This window comes from Mus pahari, chromosome 17, assembly GCF_900095145.1.
Source record: "Mus pahari chromosome 17, PAHARI_EIJ_v1.1, whole genome shotgun sequence".
NCBI lineage: Eukaryota > Metazoa > Chordata > Mammalia > Rodentia > Muridae > Mus > Mus pahari.
Window position 1 is genome coordinate 41,413,193 of NC_034606.1, and position 20,140 is coordinate 41,433,332.

A 20,140-nucleotide genomic window follows, 5' to 3' on the forward strand; every position below is an offset into this window, starting at 1 on the left:
AAAAAAAAAAATGAAAAATGAAAAAGAAGAGTAAATAAGTGTTCTTAACCATTGAGCCATCTCTCCATCACCCATCTTTTTTTTTTTTTTTCTTTAATTTTATTCTTGCCAGGCATGGTGGTGCTTGTCTTTAATCCTAGCACTCAGGAGGCAGTGGCAAGTGGATTCCTGAGTTCAAGGCCAGCCTGGTCTACAGAGTGAGTTCCAGGACAGCCAGGGCTACACAGAAACCCTGTCTCAAAAAACCAACAAAAACAAAACAAAAAAACCAAACTAAAATAAATATTTTATTTATTTATGTGTGTGTGTGTTGGGGGTGTGTGTGCACTTCAGTGTAGATGCCTGTGGAGCTCAGAAGCTATGGTTCCACCTGGAGCTAGAAGTTAGAGCTGGCTGTGAGCTGCCCAACAGGGGAGATGGCAGAATGTGTTCCTAACTGCGGAGCCATCTCTCCAGTCCCTTTGCCTTGTCTTGTCCTTCTTTCTGTCTGCACCCTTACTAGTCCATCAGCTCTACTGCGTTTTACCCAGCATCTCATGTGCTGGGCCTTATGCTAAACAATAAAAGTAAAAATTACATTGTGATACATGCCGGGTTTGTATGTTTGGGGCGGGGATAGCTGTTGGCTGTGTGCTGTGGAGCACAGGATCAGCAGGGCGTGTTGGAATGTGGCCAACCAGAGCACTGCCACTGTCCACTGCAAGGCTTTTCAGGCTGGGGGAGGGGGGGAAGGGGGAAGAGAGAGAGACAGAGACAGAGACAGAGACAGAGAGACAGAGGTCTGGGTGTTAGCATGGAAAAGACCTTCTTTCCTGGCAGCTACCCAAGTCAGTCCCCTCTCTCTGTTTTCTAGCATCTTCCTAGGCTATGACCTCATCCACAGAATGTTTCACTCTCTTACTCAAGAGTCCTGTCCTGTCTTTTTCTCTCTTGGGCTCTATCTTCTCAATGGAACTAGGTCCAAGTCCTCACCGTGAAAGAAGAATATTGGCTCTGTGTTTGCCTCTGACCTGGTTCAACCACAGCTTAATTTCCACATCTAACGGATGCTGTCAGCCTAGATACAAGGTAGCTAACTGCTTCCCCTTTGACAGGTTCTTGGTTCTTTTGTTTTCAGAATTCTACCCACAACTTTCTCTTGTTTGCACACATCTGGGTGATTGCAACCTCTGGTTCTTTGCAGGTGCCAAGTCTTCCTGGCATGATCCTCCCCAACTCTCTTACCTAACCTTGCTTTCTTGGTACCAAACCCAAAGTTTATCCTGTAGTATGGCTTACTTTTACTTTTCTTTTCTTTTTTTCTTTTTTGGATTTTTTCGAGACAGGGTTTCTCTGTATAGCCCTGGCTGTCCTGGAACTCACTCTATAGACCAGGCTGGCCTCGAACTCAGAAATCTGCCTGTCTCTGCCTCCCAAGTGCTGGGATTAAAGGCGTGTGCCACCACGCCCGGCACTTTTACTTTTCTATTCACCCCTTTCCAGCCCTAGAGGCTTTAGTCGCTCCTGGAGCTGGAATACCAGCAGTAGTGAGCCCAGGTAGCTAGTACATGATCATCGTGATTCCCAATGTCTCGTTGATAGGTTAGACATGTACCCCTGTTGGGCATGGCCATGTGTACATTTAGGGGGTTTGGGTGTTTTAGGCATTTAGTGTGTGACCCATGTAGAACATGACAATACCTTGTGTGTATCCGTGACTGCTGCATAAGGTGTGCTGGGGCTGTTTTTTTATTTTGTTTTTGTTTTTCTCCCCGAGATAGGGTCTCACTTTTTAGCCCAGGCTGTCCTAGAACTCACTATGTAGACCAGGATGGCCTCGAATTCATAGGGATCCACCTGCCTCTGCCTCTCCAAGGAGTGCGCCACCGCTCCTGCCTGGTGGAGTTTTCTGCAGTTGGAAGCCGAGTCCGAATACTCTCGAGAACAGCGCTTGCGCAGAAGGCGTCTGGCGCAGCAGCAGTACTCACACTTGTCTTGTGAAATAGTCACCGGACCGCTGGGGTACCCGGCAGAGCACAGGAAGGAGTCGGTGTACCTAGGCTCTCCAGGGAGCGGAGCGTGGGCGGAGCTAACGTGAGGGACAGAACTCTGACCAATGAGCGTGGAGATCGCATGGAGGCGGGGCCAAATTGCCGCGCGCCAGGCCGCAGTTGGCCAGAGGGCTGCGGGGATGGGCTTGGAGCGCTGCTCCGCCTACTCTGGGACGCTTGGGGCATAGAGGGCGGCTCCCGGGCCGTGGCGGCGGCGGCGGCTCCTCAGGTAAACGGCTTGTTAAGGCTCATCTTTGGTGGCGGGGGGCCAGGCACCCTTTGGGGAACTTGGACCGGAGAGCCTATGGGCCTCCCCATCTGCCAGCAGCAAGAGAAGCTGTGTCAGGGGGCGCCTCCCCAAGGTCAGCGGGCCGGTGCCAGGAGGTGCTGGGAGATCTCAGGTGTGCCCAGCGGGCCCGGCTTCGCATCTTACACCTGGAAAGGGATCTCGGAGCTTGCGATTCAATTCTGACTTGTCAGACATCGGCGCGTGGTCCCCGGACCCTGTCCCTGCTCTCTGGTGGGTCGCGTGATCCATGTCTTAGTCCCTTCCGGGAACTCGGTGACTCAAGACCCTGGTCCTCTGCGGGCTAGGGGCTACGTGTTCAGGTCTTTGACCTCCGCAACTGGGCCACCGGCATTTCTGTCTCTTTCATAAAACTGAGCCTTAATTCAGAGACTTGCAAAGCCAGTGCGCACCGCAGCCACTCGTCTTTCTGTATTCTCTTTGCCGATTAAAGGAGGCGGTGTAGAGCAGGAAAGTGATTTGTCCAGAGTCACGAGGATTGCTGGCCCCAGGGAGAAGGCCACAAAACTCTCAGAGTATAGAATTCAGGCAAGGTGAGAGCTAGGTGACATGGAGCCAGGGCTGGCACTCCAGGTTTGGGGTTCCGATTTTCCAACCAAGTCAGTGTAGTTATGCAGCAAGACTCTGCTCTACCCTGTACAGAGCTCAGGGTAAAGGATGGAACCGTAAACTCAAGTGCATAAGGACCTGTGGGAGAGGGATAGAGGGCGGCATCTGGAGACCTGGGACTGTGAGCTGGAGTTAAGGCAGAGGCCAACTTTGAGGGGCTAGTCTTGGTTGGAGGCAGGGAACTCTATGGAAGGAAGGGGATGGTAGTAGAAATGGAGATGAAATGGGGATGTTAGTAGAAAAGGAGATGAAATGGAGGAGCAGCCTGCGACCTAGTTAATTAAATGGTAAAGAAAAAAAAAATTCAGGAAGTAGGTAGGTGGAGCGGGGCAGAGGTGAAGGGTTCAGTCTTAGCTGCTCTGTTGGACTTGGTTGGCCATGGTCATCTAGAAGGAGACCCCCAGCAGACACAGGGTTGATGGGGCACGAGAGCAGAGATCCTATGCAGACCACTGGTTGTGGGATATTCCCGTGGAGCCTGTGTTTATGACTTGGTTGGCTGTGCAGTCTCTGCACCTGCAGGCCAGGGAGATGCTTCTGCCAGCAGGCTCTACTCTAAGGGTTTAGGCTGAGGCGAGTGGCTCAGATGAGGAATGTCTTTCTGGACTCTAGTGTCAAAGCCGAATGGCTGAGGCCTGGCTGCCTTCGTTAAATTGAAATGGATGTCCAGGCAGCAGCTTTACTCAAACCTGCGTCTTGTCATATCTCCCTTCCTCAGAGGTGACTGTCGAGGGACACCAGAGGCCAGAGGTGGGATCTGTGTGTGGGGTTGGAGATGCTTGTGTTTAGTTTTCTTCCCTACGGTTCTCAGAGGCCCAGGTGAGATATAGGGTTGCCGCTGTCTGATGAGCAACTCCAGGCCTCCCGATGGCTTTTTGTTGAGCTGAGCTGTTTTGAAGTCAGAAGACATCCTTGCCGGTGTCAGGATACGCAGCTGGATCCACTTTGGGATATAACACCAGAAGGGTTTCTGCAGCTTTGTGATTACTAGGCTGCCGAATGTCCTATGGATGGTGCTTCTGCCCCGCCCTGCAGGGTCCCCCTTTGCTTCAGGGGTTTGCATGTAAGCCCAGTTCCAGGGGGCTTATTTGAGACATCATATTCTTAGTGGATGATGAGCAGTGAGCTCCTGACTGTATTACCCTGGGACACCAGCTCAGGTTCTCGCTGGTTACTCTAGAAGCTGACCCCTCTCTGGTCCAATTCCTCCCAAGTAAAGCATTCTGTGACTGTATGTGCCTGGACACCACCCATCCCCCACCAGCTGCTTATCTTTGCCTTGGGGCGATATTTTATCTGAGACTGAGCCCAGCAGGAATTTGCAAAACGGTTCATGTGCATACTGGTTCTCAGTTCTTATAAACATAGGTGCTGTGAACTGGCTGTAATGGTGTGCACCTGTAAAAAAATAAAAAGAAAAAAAAAAAACCCTACTGTAAAGGAAAGGCCCCACCAACCCTATCATCATCTTTTATTTGCTTTGCTTTTGTTTTGTTTTTCAGATTTGTCCCAGCCTAACTAATGCTCACATACATAAATGTCTGTGTCCTAGAGCAGAGCAAGTGATGGGGAAGGGGGTTGACACTGTAGACCACTAGCAGCCGCTCCTCAGGCTCTGTCACTCATGCCATGCATCCAGCAGCAAAGGTGGTCCTTGTCTTTATCGTGTCAGATGTTACTTGACACAGAGCTTGCTGCTGTCTGGCTTCCCGCCCAGGCAGAGTCTATGAATATGTGAATACAGGTGCAGGACATAGGTCTCTGGTGGCTGTGGCTGTGCAGTAAGCACATTTAAAGCTGTCTGGCTCTAGAGCCATGTCCTGAAATGTCCACTTTGGAAAGACAGCAGGCATTGCCCTTTGTCCTAAGGGTTAGTCAGCAGAGATTCTGTATATCTACCCTGAGAATTCCTGTGTGTCCTTCTGCTTGTTTGTTTTAGTAATGTACAAGCTCTATTTGCACACTAATTTTTAAGAAAACCAGTCTCCTATTACACATCTGTTCAATTTGTTGTTTATTGAAACAGGATCTCTCTATTATGTAGCCCTGGTTGTCCTGAAACTCTTTATGTACACAAGGCTGGCCTTGAACTCACCAAGATCCACCTGCCAACTGCCTCCTGAGTTATGGGATTAAAGACATTTGTCATCACTTTATATTATTTTTAAATATTAATATTTATTATTTACTAATATGTATGTGTGTGTACCTGAGTATATGTATGTATGCCATACATGTGCAGGATCTGTGGGAAGTAAGAAGAGGGCATGGGATTCTCTAGAATTAGAGTTACAAGTGGTTATGAACTGCCATATGGGTGCTGGGACCTGAACTTGGGTCTTCTCCAAGATCAGTAAGAGCTTTTGACAGCTGAGTCATCTTTCCAGCCTTAGTTACTACCTTCTAAAATGACTATCCTAGTTTTGTTGTTGTTGATTTGTTTGTTTCTGTCCCGTGCTGGAGACTAAACCCAGGGCCCTGTGCATACTAGGCAAGCATTCTAACATTGATCTCCCCTCTCACCCTGCTTATAGCCGTTCTAAAAGGTTGGAGGGGTAGTTTTGTTGTACTTCCACCCCACCCCAAACTAGAGGAACATTAATTAATTAATTCTGATTCTTCCAGACAGGGTGTCTCTGTGTAGCTTTAAATGTCCTCAGACTTGCTCTATAGACCAGGGTGGCCTCAAACTCACAGAGATCCACCTACCCTTGCCTCCAGAGTGCTTGGATCAAGGCGTGCACTGCCGCCACCGCTGTCGCCACCACCACCTGACTGTATCTCTTAACTCTATAAAGGACGTACTTTGAAGTAAGAGAAGACATGAGTTCTTTTTGATTCAAGTTCTACTTTGGTCTTTAATAATTTTTGTCCTCTTTTAAAAAACAGATCTATTTTATTCTTATTTATGTGTATATTTGTAGGTGCCTGTTTGTGTGTATGCACACGTTTCAGGTGTTCCTGTGCGAGGCTCTGGATCCTCTAGAGCTGGAGTTCCCTATGGATGGGGTGCTGGGAACTGAACTCGGGCCTTCAGGAAGAGCAGCAAGTGCTCTGGACCACTGAGCGCTTCCTGCCCTTTCCTTCCCACCTTTTGTTCTTTACTTGTGTTTGTGTTGGTTTGCTTGTTTTTAAAGATTGATTTATTTATTATCTGTAAGTACACTGTAGCTGTCTTCAGGCANTCCAGAAGAGGGCATTAGATCTCATTACAGATGGTTGTGAGCCACCATGTGGTTGCTGGGAATCGAACTCAGGACCTCTGGAAGAACAGTCAATGCTCTTAATCACTGAGCCATCTCTCCAGCCCTGTTTTATTTTCCTTTATTCGCTGTTATTATTGTTGACTCTTTTTCCGGTGCTGAGAATCAGACCCAGGGACTTGGGTATCCCAGACAGCTGTATCATTTGCCATTCGCTTTCCCACTTAACTGTCTCCTTAGGCCCGTGGCTCTGTGCCCGTGTTGTTACCGAGACCATCTCATAGTACAAATTGCCCTCAAGCTTGCTGTGCAGCTGAAAGCGATCTTGAACTCTTGAACCTCCCAAGAGCTGAGATTACAGTCCTGTGTCACCAGGCTTGGCCTATTATACACTGCATAGACTTTTATATAGTTAATTCAGAGCAAATCCTCTTTTTGGTATAGTTTTCAAATTGTAATCAGCTGCTTTTGAATGGCCATCTTTCATTTCCTATGGCACACCCCAGTTTGTGTATTACACATAAAGAAAAGTCAAAGCTTAGCAGAGGATTTCTGATCTATTTCTCCAGGAACAGTTAAGTTTTTTATATTTATTTTATTCCATATGTATAAACGTTTTGTCCACATGCATATATGTGTACCATGTGGGTGCCTGGTGCCTATGGAGTTCAGAAAGGGCATCAGATCCCCTAGAGCTGGAATCATGGATGGTTGTGAGCCACCGTATGGATATGTGGATGCTGGGGATCGAACCCCCATCCTCAGAAAGAGCACAAGTACCTTTCACTGCTGAGCCATATCTCTGCAGCCCCAGGAAACAGCTTTATTTTTATTTTTTTTAAAGATTTCTTTATTGTTATATGTAAGTACACTGTAGCTGTCTTCAGACACACCAGAAGAGGACATCATATCTCATTCAGATGGTTGTGAGCCACCATGTGGTTGCTGGGATTTGAACTCAGGACCTTTGGTAGAGCAATCAGTGCTCTTACACTCTGAGCCATCTCACCAGCCCAATGTGACTTTTTTTTTTTTTTCTGAGACAGGGTTTCTCTATGTAGCCCTGACTGTCCTGGAACTCACTCTGTAGACCAGGCTGGCCTCGAACTCAGAAATCTGCCTGCTTCTGCCTCCCAAGCGCTGGGATTAAAGGCGTGTGTCACCACTGCCCGGCGAAAAAATGTGTAGCCCAGGCTGGCCTCAAACTCGTGATCCTCCTGCCTCTGCCTCCTTCAGCAAATCCTACTGGTGTGCCTCACCACAACTGGCCCTAGTTCTCTAAGACTGCAGTAACACAGAGTTATTGTGATAAAGTCCTTTGGGTCATACGTCGAGGAATGGGGGCCTGTACTCCCACTAAAGGCTGTGGAGATGGTCCCTTTCCTGTTTTTCAGTTGTTGGCAGAATGGGCACTTTGCATCTGTAGTACCAATGTTCCCGTGTGCTAGGTTTTTTGTCAGCTTAGTGTAAGCTAGAGTCATCTGGGAAGAGAGAACCTCAGTTGAGAAAATGCCCCCACCAGACTGGTCTGTGGGCAAGGGTGTGGGCCCAGTCCACTCTGCGCTGTGACCTCTGGGCAGGTGGTCCTGGGAAGCAACTGAGCAAATGGGTAAGTAGCGTTTCTCCATGGTTCCTGCTTCAGTTCCTGCCTCCAGGTTCCTGCCTCGTGTTTCTGTCCTGACTGCGATCAGGATGTTTAGGTCAAACAAACCCTTTCCTCTCTAAGTGATTTTAGTCAGTATTTCATTATAGCAATGGAAAGCCAAGTAAGATGCCCATTTTCTTCTGACTAAACCGAGGCTATTCCTGGACTGCCTCGGACTTGCCAGCTCCTGAATGACACGGAGACTTATTATTATTAATGAACGTTTAGGCACTATAGCAAGGCTATCTCCCAGATAGCTCTAAGTTATTAGTTTATTCTAGTCCATGTCTGCCACGTGGCTTGTTATCTCTCTCTCCATCCCAACCTCATCCTTATCACACTGGCCCATCTTCCAGCACCCGATTCTTCCCACAGAGCCTCCCTCTGCTCAGAAGTCCTGCCTTTCCTCTCCTGCCTCAGCTGTTGGCAATCATATCTTTATTAAACCAATCAGAAGGTGAGGGAGGTGTGTGAACTACTGAGGCTGGGGTTGATCCATAAACATAGCATAGGCCAGTACTCAACTCTCTGAGGGTACAGAAATCAGCATTTGAACGAGACGGAGACAAAGTGCACCTTTACACAGTGCACAAAGAGGTTGCCCCAACCTGAGGCTGTCACACTGCTTGTCTTGGAGTCTCCTTCCTCCATTGTCAAAGCCAGCAGTGGTGGGTTAAGCCTTTCTAGAGGGTCCGATTTCTTCTTGTGTCTTTCCTGTCTCTTTTCTCTGACCCTGTTGAGGAAAGGTTTCTGTGTTTAAAGACACACACGACTAGGTTGCTTTCTGACAGATTGAGGTAATTCTCACTACTTCTAGTTCCGTATCTTTTTTTCTTTTTCTTTTTCTTTTTCTTTTTCTTTTTCTTTTTCTTTTTGTTTTTGTTTTTGTTTGTTTGTTTGTTTGTTTTTTGAGCCATGGTTTTTCTGTGTAGCTCTGGCTGTCCTTGAACTTTCTCTGTAGATCAGGCTGGCCTTTAACTCACAGATATCCATCTGCCTCTGCCTCCGGAGTGCTGGGATTAAAGATGCGCACCACCACAACCAACACACGGTTTTTATGTTCTATCCACGTCTTTGGTTGTTTTGAACAGGGGGGCAAGTTGGTTCCTCTTGTACTCATCTGGCCGGGGACAGGTGACCCGTGGTGGTTACTGACTTCTGTTTGCTTGTCTTTGCATAAGTTTGAACACTGCTCCACGGATGTGGATGTGGATGTGGATGCCACACACCAGCTTGAGAGGGAGATGCTTGCCTTTCCTTGTAGCTTTTCACAGTAGTTCTTCTGCAGCCGTCCCTGACTCCTGTACCTTGGGGGCTTAGCGCAGATCTGGGAAGTCAGGGCTTGAGGGTCGCCTCGGCTAAGCCCCTGCATTTCTCACACTGCCTGGCAGCTGTTGCTGTCTCAGCCATCTTGTGTCTTGGGATCATTTGCTTTCTCTTTGCTGGGGCACTCACTGATGGAGTGCACGTGTTTATCTCCTGTCTCCGTGTTCTTTTTAGATGCTCTCCGGGACGGCGGTGGGGATGCTGTGCTGATGCTGCGGTCCTCAAGGCCCTCTGCCTGCCTTCTGTCCTCGTGGCCACCTGGGACTTCCTGGTCTGTTGGTTTTATCCTGTTTTTAAATCTCAGTTATCTAAGTTATATTTTATTTGCACTTATGTGTATTTTCTTTTTGCTATGTGCACTTGAGTGCCAATGCCTGTGGAGATTGGAAGAGGGCATCTGATTCCCTGGAGCTGGCAGCCATGAGCTACCTAACGTGTGCTTGGACCCAAATGCTAGGCCTCTGACAGCAGCAAGCTTTTTTTTTTTTTTTTTTTTTTTTTTTTTTTGGTTTTTCGAGACAGGGTTTCTCTGTATAGCCCTGGCTGTCCTGGAACTCACTTTGTAGACCAGGCTGGCCTCAAACTCAGAAATCCGCTTGCCTCTGCCTCCCAAGTGCTGGGATTAAAGGCATGTGCCACCACGCCGGGCTAGCAGCAAGCTCTTAACTCCTGGACCATCTGTCCAGCATCTCCATTTATTTATGTGTTTTTTTTTTTTTTGAGACAGGGTTTCTCTGTGTAGCCCTGGCCATCCTGGAACTCACTTTGTAGACCAGGCTGGCCTTGAACTCAGAAATCCGTCTGCCTCTGCCTCCCGAGTGCTGGGATTAAAGGCGTGCGCCACCACGCTCGGCTTTTTTTTTTTTTTTTTTTTTTAATATTTTTTAGTTTATTTTTTGTGTGTATGGGTGGTTTTGTCTGCATATATGTCTGTATGCCGCCTGTGTGCCTGGTAACCACTGAACCTAGAAAAGGGTGTGGAATCTTCTAGAACTGGAGTTAGGGACTTGTGAACCACCATAATAAGGATGCTAGTAACTAAACCCAGATGGTCTGGAACAGTAGCCAGTGTTCCTAGCCTGTGAGCCACCTCTCCAGTGCCCTCAGTTTATTTTTTAAACATACGCTTTTGGGGCTAGATGTGGTGGCATAGACGGGTGCTTCTTGTGCTTGGGAGGCAGGGTATGACTATTGCTAATACCAGGCTGTCCTGGGGTACTGGAATCTGTAGGTCTGTACAGGGATAGGGAGACTCTGAAAAATACAACGTCCACTTCAGTTCCCTGCATCTCCTCTGTCATTTCACTGGGAAGAGTAACACGTGGGGTCAGGTAGTGCTGTTCCTTTAACATTTTTTATTTTATTAAATATTTTATTTTGCGTGTATGAGTGTTCTGCTTGCATGTGTATAAGCATACTATGTGCATGTCTGACCTGTGGAGGCCAGAGGAGTTTGTTGAATCCCTTGGAACTGGAGTTACAGAAGCTGCCATATGGGTGCTGGGGACTAAACCTGGGTTCTCTGCAGTAAGTGCTTTTAAACACTGCATCATCTCTTCAGTCCTTTGCTATTTTAATTTATGTACATGTGACTGTGATTTGGCTACATACATGTTACATGTGGGTGTTCTTGGAGGCAGAAGAGTGCATCAGATAACCTGGAGCTGGAGGTTTTTTTTTTTTTTTAAAGATTTATTATATACACGTGCATACATACACACACACACACACACACACACACACACACTGTAGCTGTCTTCAGACACACCAGAAAAAGGCATGAGACCCCATTACAGATGGTTGTGAGCTACTACGTGGTTGCTGGGAATTGAACTCAGGACCTCGAAGAACAGCCACTGAGCTCTTGGAGCTAGAGTTTACAGGAAGTTATCAACTAGGTTTGGAGAACCGAACTTGGTCCTCTGCTGAAGTATCTAACTCCCTGTATCTTTTTTAAAAAATACTTTTTAGCATTATATCCCCCCCCCCACACTTTGTGTGTGTATCCGAGGACAATTAGTAAAGGTTGGCTTTCTCCCTCCATGTAGGTTCTAGGGACTGAACCTAGGTTGCCAGGTTTGGCAGCAAGCACTTTTTTACCCACTGAATCATTGAGTCATCTTGCTGTCCTGCTCAACTGCTCAGCCTGTCTGCCTGCCTGGCTTGCTTGCTTCCTTCCTTCCTTCCTTCCTTCCTTCCTTCCTTCCTTCCTTCCTTCCTTCCTTCCTTTTGTGTGAGTGTGTGTGTGTGTCTGTGTAGACAGCATATCTTTCTTGGCTGTCCTGGAACTCACTCTGTAGACCAGGCTGGCCTTGAACTCAGATCTGCCTGCCTCCCCCTCTGGAGTGCTGGGATTAAAGGCGTGCGCATGAGACCAGGTAGTAAGAGGCACAGGGCTTGATTATTTGAGGGACTTTACTCCCTACCCCCACCCCCACCCCCGTGCAGTGGAGCTCACACAGTGTGTGAGAGGAGAGCTGTGGTGCCCACTATTTACCTTCGGGGGAGAGGAGGTTGCTTTCATTAGAGAGTGACCACACTTGCCAGGACTGTGAAGATAATGCCATATGCCAGCCCTGAACCCACCATGGGCTACTGCTCTGCTGGTGGGGGCTGGCAGCTTGGGAGTGTAGGAGAGCTGGGGGCTCCTGGGGGTCATGGAGCTTTCCTGAGTGGATTGGCCAGCCATGATGGAGATCTTCCCTAGGACAAATTCATCTGAATTGTGTGTTTTGTACGTAAGCAGCAGCTACTCCTGAGCTGATGAACAAAATCCTGTGTTCCCGTTACTCTAGGCTGGGGAGGAAGCTATCCATGCTCACACTGGACAGGCGGAAGCCGAGACCACAGAAATGACCGGGCCCTACATAAAGAGTGAGTGCGTGTGGGAGGCACCTCCTGCCCTCCTGATATCCGAGCAGCTGAGGCTCCATTGCCTTTGCAGCAAAGGCAGAAAGTTGAAGATGTTGGAGGGTGCTATCTACGTTCTTGTTGTCCCAGGAGGCCAGGTTCTGTGTGCTCAATGATGGCTTGAGGGTGCGCCTGCTCCTGTCAAGCTCACAGCCAGAGAGCAGGGGCTGAGGTGTACTTTAGAGGGTCCAGGCATGGTGTATCGGGGCAACCTGGCCTTAGATGCGATCAGATCTTAGTAATTGGATCAGCTGTTGAAACTTGAAAAGGGAGAATTGTTAAAAAGTCCTCCTTCCCTCTCAGGATAAGGGGCCCTTCTCAAAGGGGGGACAGATGCCGCTCTGGTGGCTCTGTGTTCTCAACACTATTGCAGGCGTTTCCAGGTAACCACCAGATATGCAGATACAGCAGTGTGGGTACAGGCCAGGTGTGTGGGGAGGGAGCAGGGGCCCAGTCTGGTCTTGTCTCTGGTTTGCCTGTCTTGCCGTTATTGCAGAGAGCTACTCTGATTTATTGATTACTTGATGTATAGCTGGCCTCAATAGGCAGAGTCCTATGGGCCAGACCCTTGGGTTCCATTGATTGTTTATTACCATTGTCCTTCCACCCAGGACCACCCTACTACATGTAGGACTTGGATAATGTTCTGTGTCCCAAGACCTCAAGGACCTTTTTTTTTTTTTTTTTTTTTTTTTAAGGTTTTTATTTATTTATTTAATATATGTGAATTCTTTATCTGCATGTCATGCCAGAAGAGGGCATCAGATCCCATTATAGATGGTTGTGAGCCACCATGTGGTTGCTGGAAAATCGAACTCAGGACCTCTGGAAGAGCAGACAGTGCTCGGAGTCATCTCTCCGGCCCTTAGGGAACTTTCTTGAAATATCTTGAAGGGTCTGCAGATCCTTTGTGGCTCACTATGGGTTTATGGGTAATTTGGATACAGTGATGGCCTTGCAGAAGTCCAGGCCTAATGATAGGTGGAGTAGCTTTGGGACCTCATCCAGGCCCATAGCATCTCAGTGATAACCAGCGTTATCGCTGAGGGAGGCCTATGTCCTTCAGCCCAGCAGGCTGCACACTGGATATTCCTGACCCCCTACAACATGGGGAGCACCTTAAGGGACAATCAGGGAATGTGATCAGTACAGAGGACATGAGTGGTTTTTATGAGAGAGAACAGCTTCAAGTCGGCAATGCCCGTGTGGCAAGTGGCCATGCCTATTGGCCCAGAGACATTGGCCTTGGATGTGCCATCTCCCGTGTGCTAAGCGTGTGATCCCAGAAGCTGGTGCCAGTCACGGGGAAGGCAGCTGTGGTGTGCTTGGACCTGAATACAGTTGGACTTTGTCACTGCAGGGCTGTCCTTCACCCTCCTGGACTCCATCACTGACAAGGATCCTATGGTCCAGGAGCAGGTCTGCAGTGCACTCTGTTCCCTTGGAGACGCGCAGCCAGACGAGACACTTCATGCCTGTGAGGAGTACCTACGGCAGCATGACAAGGTACCTCTCTCCTCAGTGATGGTGAGGTCATCAAGGATCATCCTCATCTGTCGGCTGGGTGATGAGCCAGACTGTCGGCAGAAAGTGCCCTGTAGATTCTCTTTAGGGCAGTGTTTGAGGATGGTGCTAGCTGGGCCTCCTCCATACGTGGAATGGTTGTGCCCTATGAACTGGCAGTCCCATTGAGAGGGGACTAGACTGTCACTTCAGAGGATAGCATGCATGAGCAGAAGCTGTTGACTCTTCCCTTTGGTACATTGAATGGAGATAATGTGGCTCCCTTGCCTAAGGGAGTGGTGTCTAGGGGACTCTGGTAAGGGCTCTTGAGAGTTCAGGTCCTCCCTTGGCCTGGGGAGCTGCTCCAGGTATGCAGGCCGCCAGCCCACTCTCCATCCTCTTCCAGAGAGCTGCTCTAAGGAGGACACAAGACCTCTGCTACCCCAGAACATCCCAGCCTGTGGGCAGCTGTGGCTCATATAACAGAGCAGGAAACTTAGAATTCTGTTTGATGTTGTAGGATGTCAGATCGCTAGTCCCAGACTGCTTTTAACTCATGAGCTTTCTCTTGTTTTGCTTTGAAAAACAGAGTCTAGCTCTATAGTCCATGTGGGCCATGGCCTTGTGACCTCTGTCACACGTGCCATGGTGTGCATGAAGAGGCCATTGAACAGCTCTGTGGAGTTGGTGCTCTCTTTCCTTGTAGTTTTGGTTGTTTCTTTTGTTTGGTTTTGGTTCGAGGCAGGGTTTTTATGTGTAACAGCCCTGGATGTCCCAGAACTCTCTCTGTAGACCAGGCTGGCCTTGAATCACAGAGATCTGCCTGCTGCTGCCTCCCGAGTGCTGGGGTTAAAGGCTAGTGCCACTATGCCCAACTCACTTTCCATCTTTTTATTTTTCTTTATGTTGTTCTCTGTGTGTCAGAGAATGCCCATGGAGGCCAGCAGGAGATGCTGAGTCCTCTAAAGCTGAGAGTTAGAAGCAGTTGTGAGCCACCTGTTGTGGGTCCTGGGTTTCCTGGAAGAGCAGGAAAGATGGAGAACCTCGGCAGCGGGGCCAGGCTAAGGGTCAGCAACCATGAGAAGGACACAGTAGCATAGATGGTGCCATCTTGCCTAGCTGTAGCATGCACCTCTTCAAATCCAACTGAATCCAAATTGGGCATCAGAGGAAAGTCCTGCCAGGGATACACATGGCACCTTACGGTTAGCTGTGGTCTGGTTGGTTCTTCTTTTTCTGTTTTCTTTTCTGTTTCTCTTCCTCTTCTTCCTTAATGGCATTTCATACATGCCCTTGAACCTGGCTGATTTTAGACTTCTGGTCCTTCCGTTTCCTCTTCCCAAGAACTAGCCTCACAGGCTATGTTACTAGGCCTAGTATGTGCGGTTTGGGGGATGGAACCGGGCACTTGTGTGTGCCAGTCAGGTGCTTACCTGTGAGTCTAAATTAACCGTGTTACACTCCAGGGCCCAGTGCAGAGGGCACGAGGCTGTGGCTCTGTTGCTTTCAGGTGCTGGCCTCATTGTTTTAGACATGCCTGGTGTCTTACATCAGGACAGACTTCCTGAAGTAGTTAGGGGAGAGGAAAAAATAGTAAAGTCATTATTTTCACATAGTGGCTGGATTTTTTTTTCTCTTTTCTCTCCTTGCCACCCTTTTCTTCTTAAACCACTTCCTGTCTGGTATCCAGTCTCTGGATTTCCATCCTGATATAAGGGATTCTGCTTGTCAGTATGTGGGTACTTACACTCTACACAGCGCAGCTCTGTAGACTATGTTGCCATGTTTAGGATAGGCAGCAATCATATCCCAGCATGGAGACCAGCTACAACATTGTCTGTGTGAACACAGCCAGAAATGAAGCTGACAGAAGTAAAGGTATTAGGGCCCAACATCAAATCTTGGATTAGTGTTTGATTCTGTATCAACTGGGGTAGAGACATTGCCGTGGTCCCTGGTTAGCTTGTCACACACACCTAGTCTCTTTATCAGCCACTGGCATATCTTTGGGTGACCAAATGCAAGCTAGCAGCCCTGTGGAGACACAGCCAGCTATCTTCTGATTCTGTCCAGTTCTGACACCATTCACTGTGAGGTCATGTAAGAATCTACAGCCCCAAGATAGCCTTGCTCCAAGTGTGAGCATCAAACCTCTGGTGTGACCTGTGTGTTCATTCCGTCAGCAACAAATTGCAGTTCCCCAAACTACCTTCTTGGAATCTATTAGTTGCTAGATTGATGCATACAAGTCACTAAACACTTAACTCCTATTTACCCATTCATCATCAAGGCTGGGACAGAGGATATGGAGGAGCACCAGGAGAGATGCGGAGGGTCAGGCATGTGGGAAGGATGCTGGCCTCTGCTGTCTTCCCTGGGTGTGCCACCTTCTGGACCCTCCACATGTCTCACTGCCTGGAAGCACTTTACACCCTGTCCTTCTGGGGTCTTAGGGGTTCTCTGATGAGCAGGCGTGATTGGTACATAATTGGTTATTAGTTATCACTGACACCCTCTGTTCTGTCCTTCCCAGAGGCTGGGGAGGCTGGAAGTCCCTACTCTTTCTTCCTTGGTCTTTTTGTTTGTGACCAGCCCCATCCTGAAGCTGTGTAGCAGTTTAAGCTGTCAGTCATCTCATTAGCTTGCAAAAGGACACATTGGTGAACCTAAGACTTTTAGGAATGAAATCAGACAAATACATATTTGACAGTATCACCTTCTACAAGGGATTAAAATTGGAATATGTTTTAAAAGCCTTTGGAGTTCTTGGCTTTAGGAATGTGCTGATACAGCTGTTTAGGGAGTGATGAGGTCATCCTCTGATGGTGGTTGTTGCTTGAGACAAATTCTCTCTGTATAGCCCTGGCTGTCCTGGAACTCACTTTGTAGAACAGGCTGGTCTCAAACTCCAGAGATGTGCCTGCCTCTGTCTGCCAAGTGCTAGGATTAAAGGTGAGCACCACCATGCCCAGCTGCATGCAGCTGTCTTTTGGAGCTTTGAGTCACACGGTGAAAGTCACACGTATGACTCTGTGGCCATCAGGTCATCAGTTCAGCCACATTGCAGAGTCACTCATCTCAGGGACAAGTAGAGACCGCTCCCTGGTGATCCTGTGACATGTAAGAACTGTTGGGCCAAATCCGGTGATGTACCAGCCTGTGCCCCCCTCCTTAGCTGTGTGCTCCTAACCTTGTGAGTGAGATGTGGTCAGCATCGCACTTCAGCTCCTAGGGAGCAGAGCCTGTCTTCTCGGGAGGGCCAAGCCTTCACACCATCCCTATGTCAGTGCTGAGCTTGGGACCCTCTCAAGAGCAATAAAAGGAGTTTTGGTTTTTGTTATTTTGTTGTTTGTTTTTAATAAAGCGATGGGAATGAGCCCACCAGGACCTTTTCATTTTACCCAGAAATGAGACCTGTCCTGTACTTGAGAGCCCGTGGCTGCCTGCTTTCTTGTGAGAAGAAGCCTCTGGAGTCCCACCGAGGGACCTGACTCAAACAGACATGGGCTGCCCACAGTGTGGACGTCACAGGACAGAGCTCAAACCAGGTTCCAAAGAAGTCATGCATTTTTTTTTAAACTTTTGAAAGTAGTCTATTTATTTTTTATTTTATGCACATTGGTATTTTGCCTGCATGTATAACCTGTGTAACCCCTGGAAGTGGAGTTGCAGACTGTCATGTGGGTGCTGAGAATTGAACCTGGGTCCTCTGGAAGAGCAGCAGTGCTCTTAACTGCTGAGCCATCTCCCCAGCCCTAAATTTAAATCTTTCTTTTTTTAAAATTTAAATTTCTTTAAAATGTTTTGAAATTTCTAAAATTGTCTTGATCTTTTTATAATCTTTTAGAGTTTAAAATTTATAAGTATTGGAATTTTGCCTGCATAGGTGTCTTTGTGAATGGTTTGGGACCTCCTAGAACTGGGTTACATACAGTTGTGAGTTCTCGTAGGGTTCCTGGGAACTGAACTCCGGTCCTCGTGAAGGACAGCCAGTGCTCTTAACCTCCAAGCCATCTCTCCAACCTCTTGCTTCTTTTTATTTATGTGTAGGTTTGTATGTGCCTGCTTGTCCCTGTGTGTAGCACATGCATGCAAGACCTGTAGAGGCCATAAGAGGGCGTTGGCCCCACTGGAGCTAGTGTTGTGTCTGTGAGCCACCGGATTTGGGTGCTGGGAACCGAAGCCCTGCCCTTTGCAAGAGCAGCAAGTGCTCCTGGCTGCCATCTTTTAAAAGGTGGATTCCTTTGATATTTTCTGTAGAGAGTCCAGGGTCATAGAGCCCTCCTGCTTCCCCAGCCACTGGGGCTGCCCTGCCCGGTCCCTGCCCTGAGCCAGAAGTTAGCAGAGCATGACCAGCAGATGTGCTGCTGGCAGGAAGAGTGCCTTGAGAGGTCAGCTGAGGAAAGCATTCTCCTTAGAGCACCTCTAAGGTGAGGAGAGTCAGGGGCCTAGGAAGACCGTGTGGTGGTCTTTGAAGCGTGGCTGGAGGACCAAGAGCCTAGAGGAAGCCGGGAAGGCTTTGCTCCGGGTGAACCGGAAGAATCTTCTTAGCCTGTCGTCAGAGCTGTGCTCCTAGCTAGCTCCTAATAATTTTGATTGAATAAAAGCATACCAGCACATGTTAATTCTCTGTTCTTCTCCAAAGAAAGCATCAGCAACCCCTCCCCCTCCCCTTGGCGTGCTGGCCGTGCACGGCTCCTGTCACGGGAGAGACTCTTGCAGGAACACCGTGTTCCTGGAAAGAGAAATGTAAACCCAGCCAGCTGAAGTGGCTATCTTTCTCTGTGAGTGACCAAGAACTACCATCTCAGAGCGTACCACCCCCTTCCCTGGGGCACCAACACACAAGGATTCAAAGACCTTATCCTGGAGAAACAGAATAGGGGCTGGAACTCTTTCTCTAAACTGGCAGGTTCCTTGTCCCTGGAGCTCTTTGTGATCTATACTGGTTACTTCCTGGAATGACTGTCTCATCCACTATGGGCTCAGGAATGAAGGGTGATTGTTTGTAGCTTATGCGGGAGGTATCAGCAGCCAGCAAGCACGTCTCATCTGCTCCTGGGCTAAGGGACTTAGTATCATATGTGACCTCCTCTTCCTCCTCCTTCTCCTCGTCCTCCTTTTTCCTCTTCACCCTCCTCCTCTTCTTCTTCCTCCTCTTCCTTTTCCTCCTCCTCTTTTTCCTCTTCACCCTCCTCCTCCTCTTCCTCCTCCTCCTTCATCTCCTCCTCCTTCTTTAAGGTATTTTCCCTCTATTTATGTATTTTATTTTATATGGATAGGTGTTTTGCCGGCATGTATATCTATGTACCATATGTGTGTGGTGCTCAAGGAGGCTCAAAAGGGTATTAGATCCCCTGGAGCTGGAGTTCTAGACAGTTCTGAGCTGCCACGTGGGTGCTGGAAACCCATGTCTTCTGGAAGAGCAGTCAGTGCTCTTAACCGCTGAGCCATCTCTCCAGCTCCATGTATAGCTTTCTTTCTTTCTTTTTTTTTTTTTTTAAAGATTTATTTATTATATGTAAGTACACTGTACCTCTCTTCAGACACTCCAGAAGAGGGAGTCAGATCTTGTTAAGGATGGTTGTGAGCCACCATGTGGTTGCTGGGATTTGAACTCTGCACCTTTGGAAGAGCAGTCGGGTGCTCTTACCCACTGAGCCATCTCACCAGCCCCCATGTATAGCTTTCTTAACTGAACTGTGTTGTCTTACATAGGTCCCAGCTGGCATGTCCACCTGGCCCTCCCTTGCTGTGGTGGGCAGCACGGCTGTGGGAGAGATAGTTCATGGTGTCAGTGAAGAGGTGGTCCCAGTGCCTGTGGGGTACTGGCCTGCTCTGAGCCTGCCCTTGCTGACACCCATGCCCCCCCAGTGCAGGCTGTTCTGGGTCCATAAAGCTGTTTGCACTGTGGGCAGCTGGAAGCCTTCACTAGCATCTCCTCCGTGGGCCTTTATGTGGGCATAGACAGTGTCCGCCCCAGCCGGCCGGCACAGGTGGCCAGGGCATAGACAGTGTCCGCCCCAGCCGGCCGGCACAGGTGGCCAGGGCATAGACAGTGTCCACCCCAGCCGGCCGGCACAGGTGGCCAGGGCATAGACAGTGTCCACCCCAGCCGGCCGGCACAGGTGGCCAGCTCTTGAGTCCGGATGATTTGAGCCAAGATAAAGTTAGAAGGGAGACTGTCAAGGCTTTGTCCAGGACACTGGGTCAGTAGAGCCCCAGGCTGTGAACAGAGGACCGTGGCTGAAGGTGAACTGTGGTGGCTGGGTTTGACTTTAAGCATGTTTGTAGCCCTGGGGGAAGGGGGGCTGGCTGCAGAAAAAGGTGATTCAAGACGGGCACCTTGTCCTTGTGCCTGGGAAGTCAAGTGTGGAAGGAAGAGGTGCTCTCTAGGAGACTCCACTGGCGATACTCAAGTCACCAGCTCATCTGCTTACAGCTTGCCTCACACGGGAGACTGGTCTTTGCCCTTCTAAAGACACACAGGCGCTTCCACAGGCTGGAGGCTTGGGCCAGTGCGCTCTCTTTGAGAGCATGGCCTTGCGCAGTGCAACCTCAGTAGAGACAAAATGCCCACAGAGTCCTGGGTCCTCATCCCGCCTCT

At 48.8% G+C, this 20,140-nt stretch overlaps 1 protein-coding gene across 4 annotated transcripts in view; it reads left to right on the forward strand.

Moving 5' to 3' along the window:
- The first annotated feature begins 2,172 nt into the window (after window positions 1-2,172).
- The window catches only part of Mroh1 (maestro heat like repeat family member 1), a 73,289-nt gene continuing 55,321 nt past the window's right edge, over window positions 2,173-20,140 (forward strand). For all 4 annotated transcript variants that reach the window (XM_021217259.2, XM_029531122.1, XM_029531123.1 and 1 more), the window contains exons 1-4: window positions 2,173-2,259; window positions 9,295-9,391; window positions 11,916-11,994; window positions 13,391-13,536. In XM_021217259.2, the coding sequence (XP_021072918.1) occupies window positions 11,973-11,994; window positions 13,391-13,536 (168 nt within the window). In that variant the 5' untranslated portion in view covers window positions 2,173-2,259; window positions 9,295-9,391; window positions 11,916-11,972. The remainder of the gene's footprint in view (window positions 2,260-9,294; window positions 9,392-11,915; window positions 11,995-13,390; window positions 13,537-20,140) is intronic.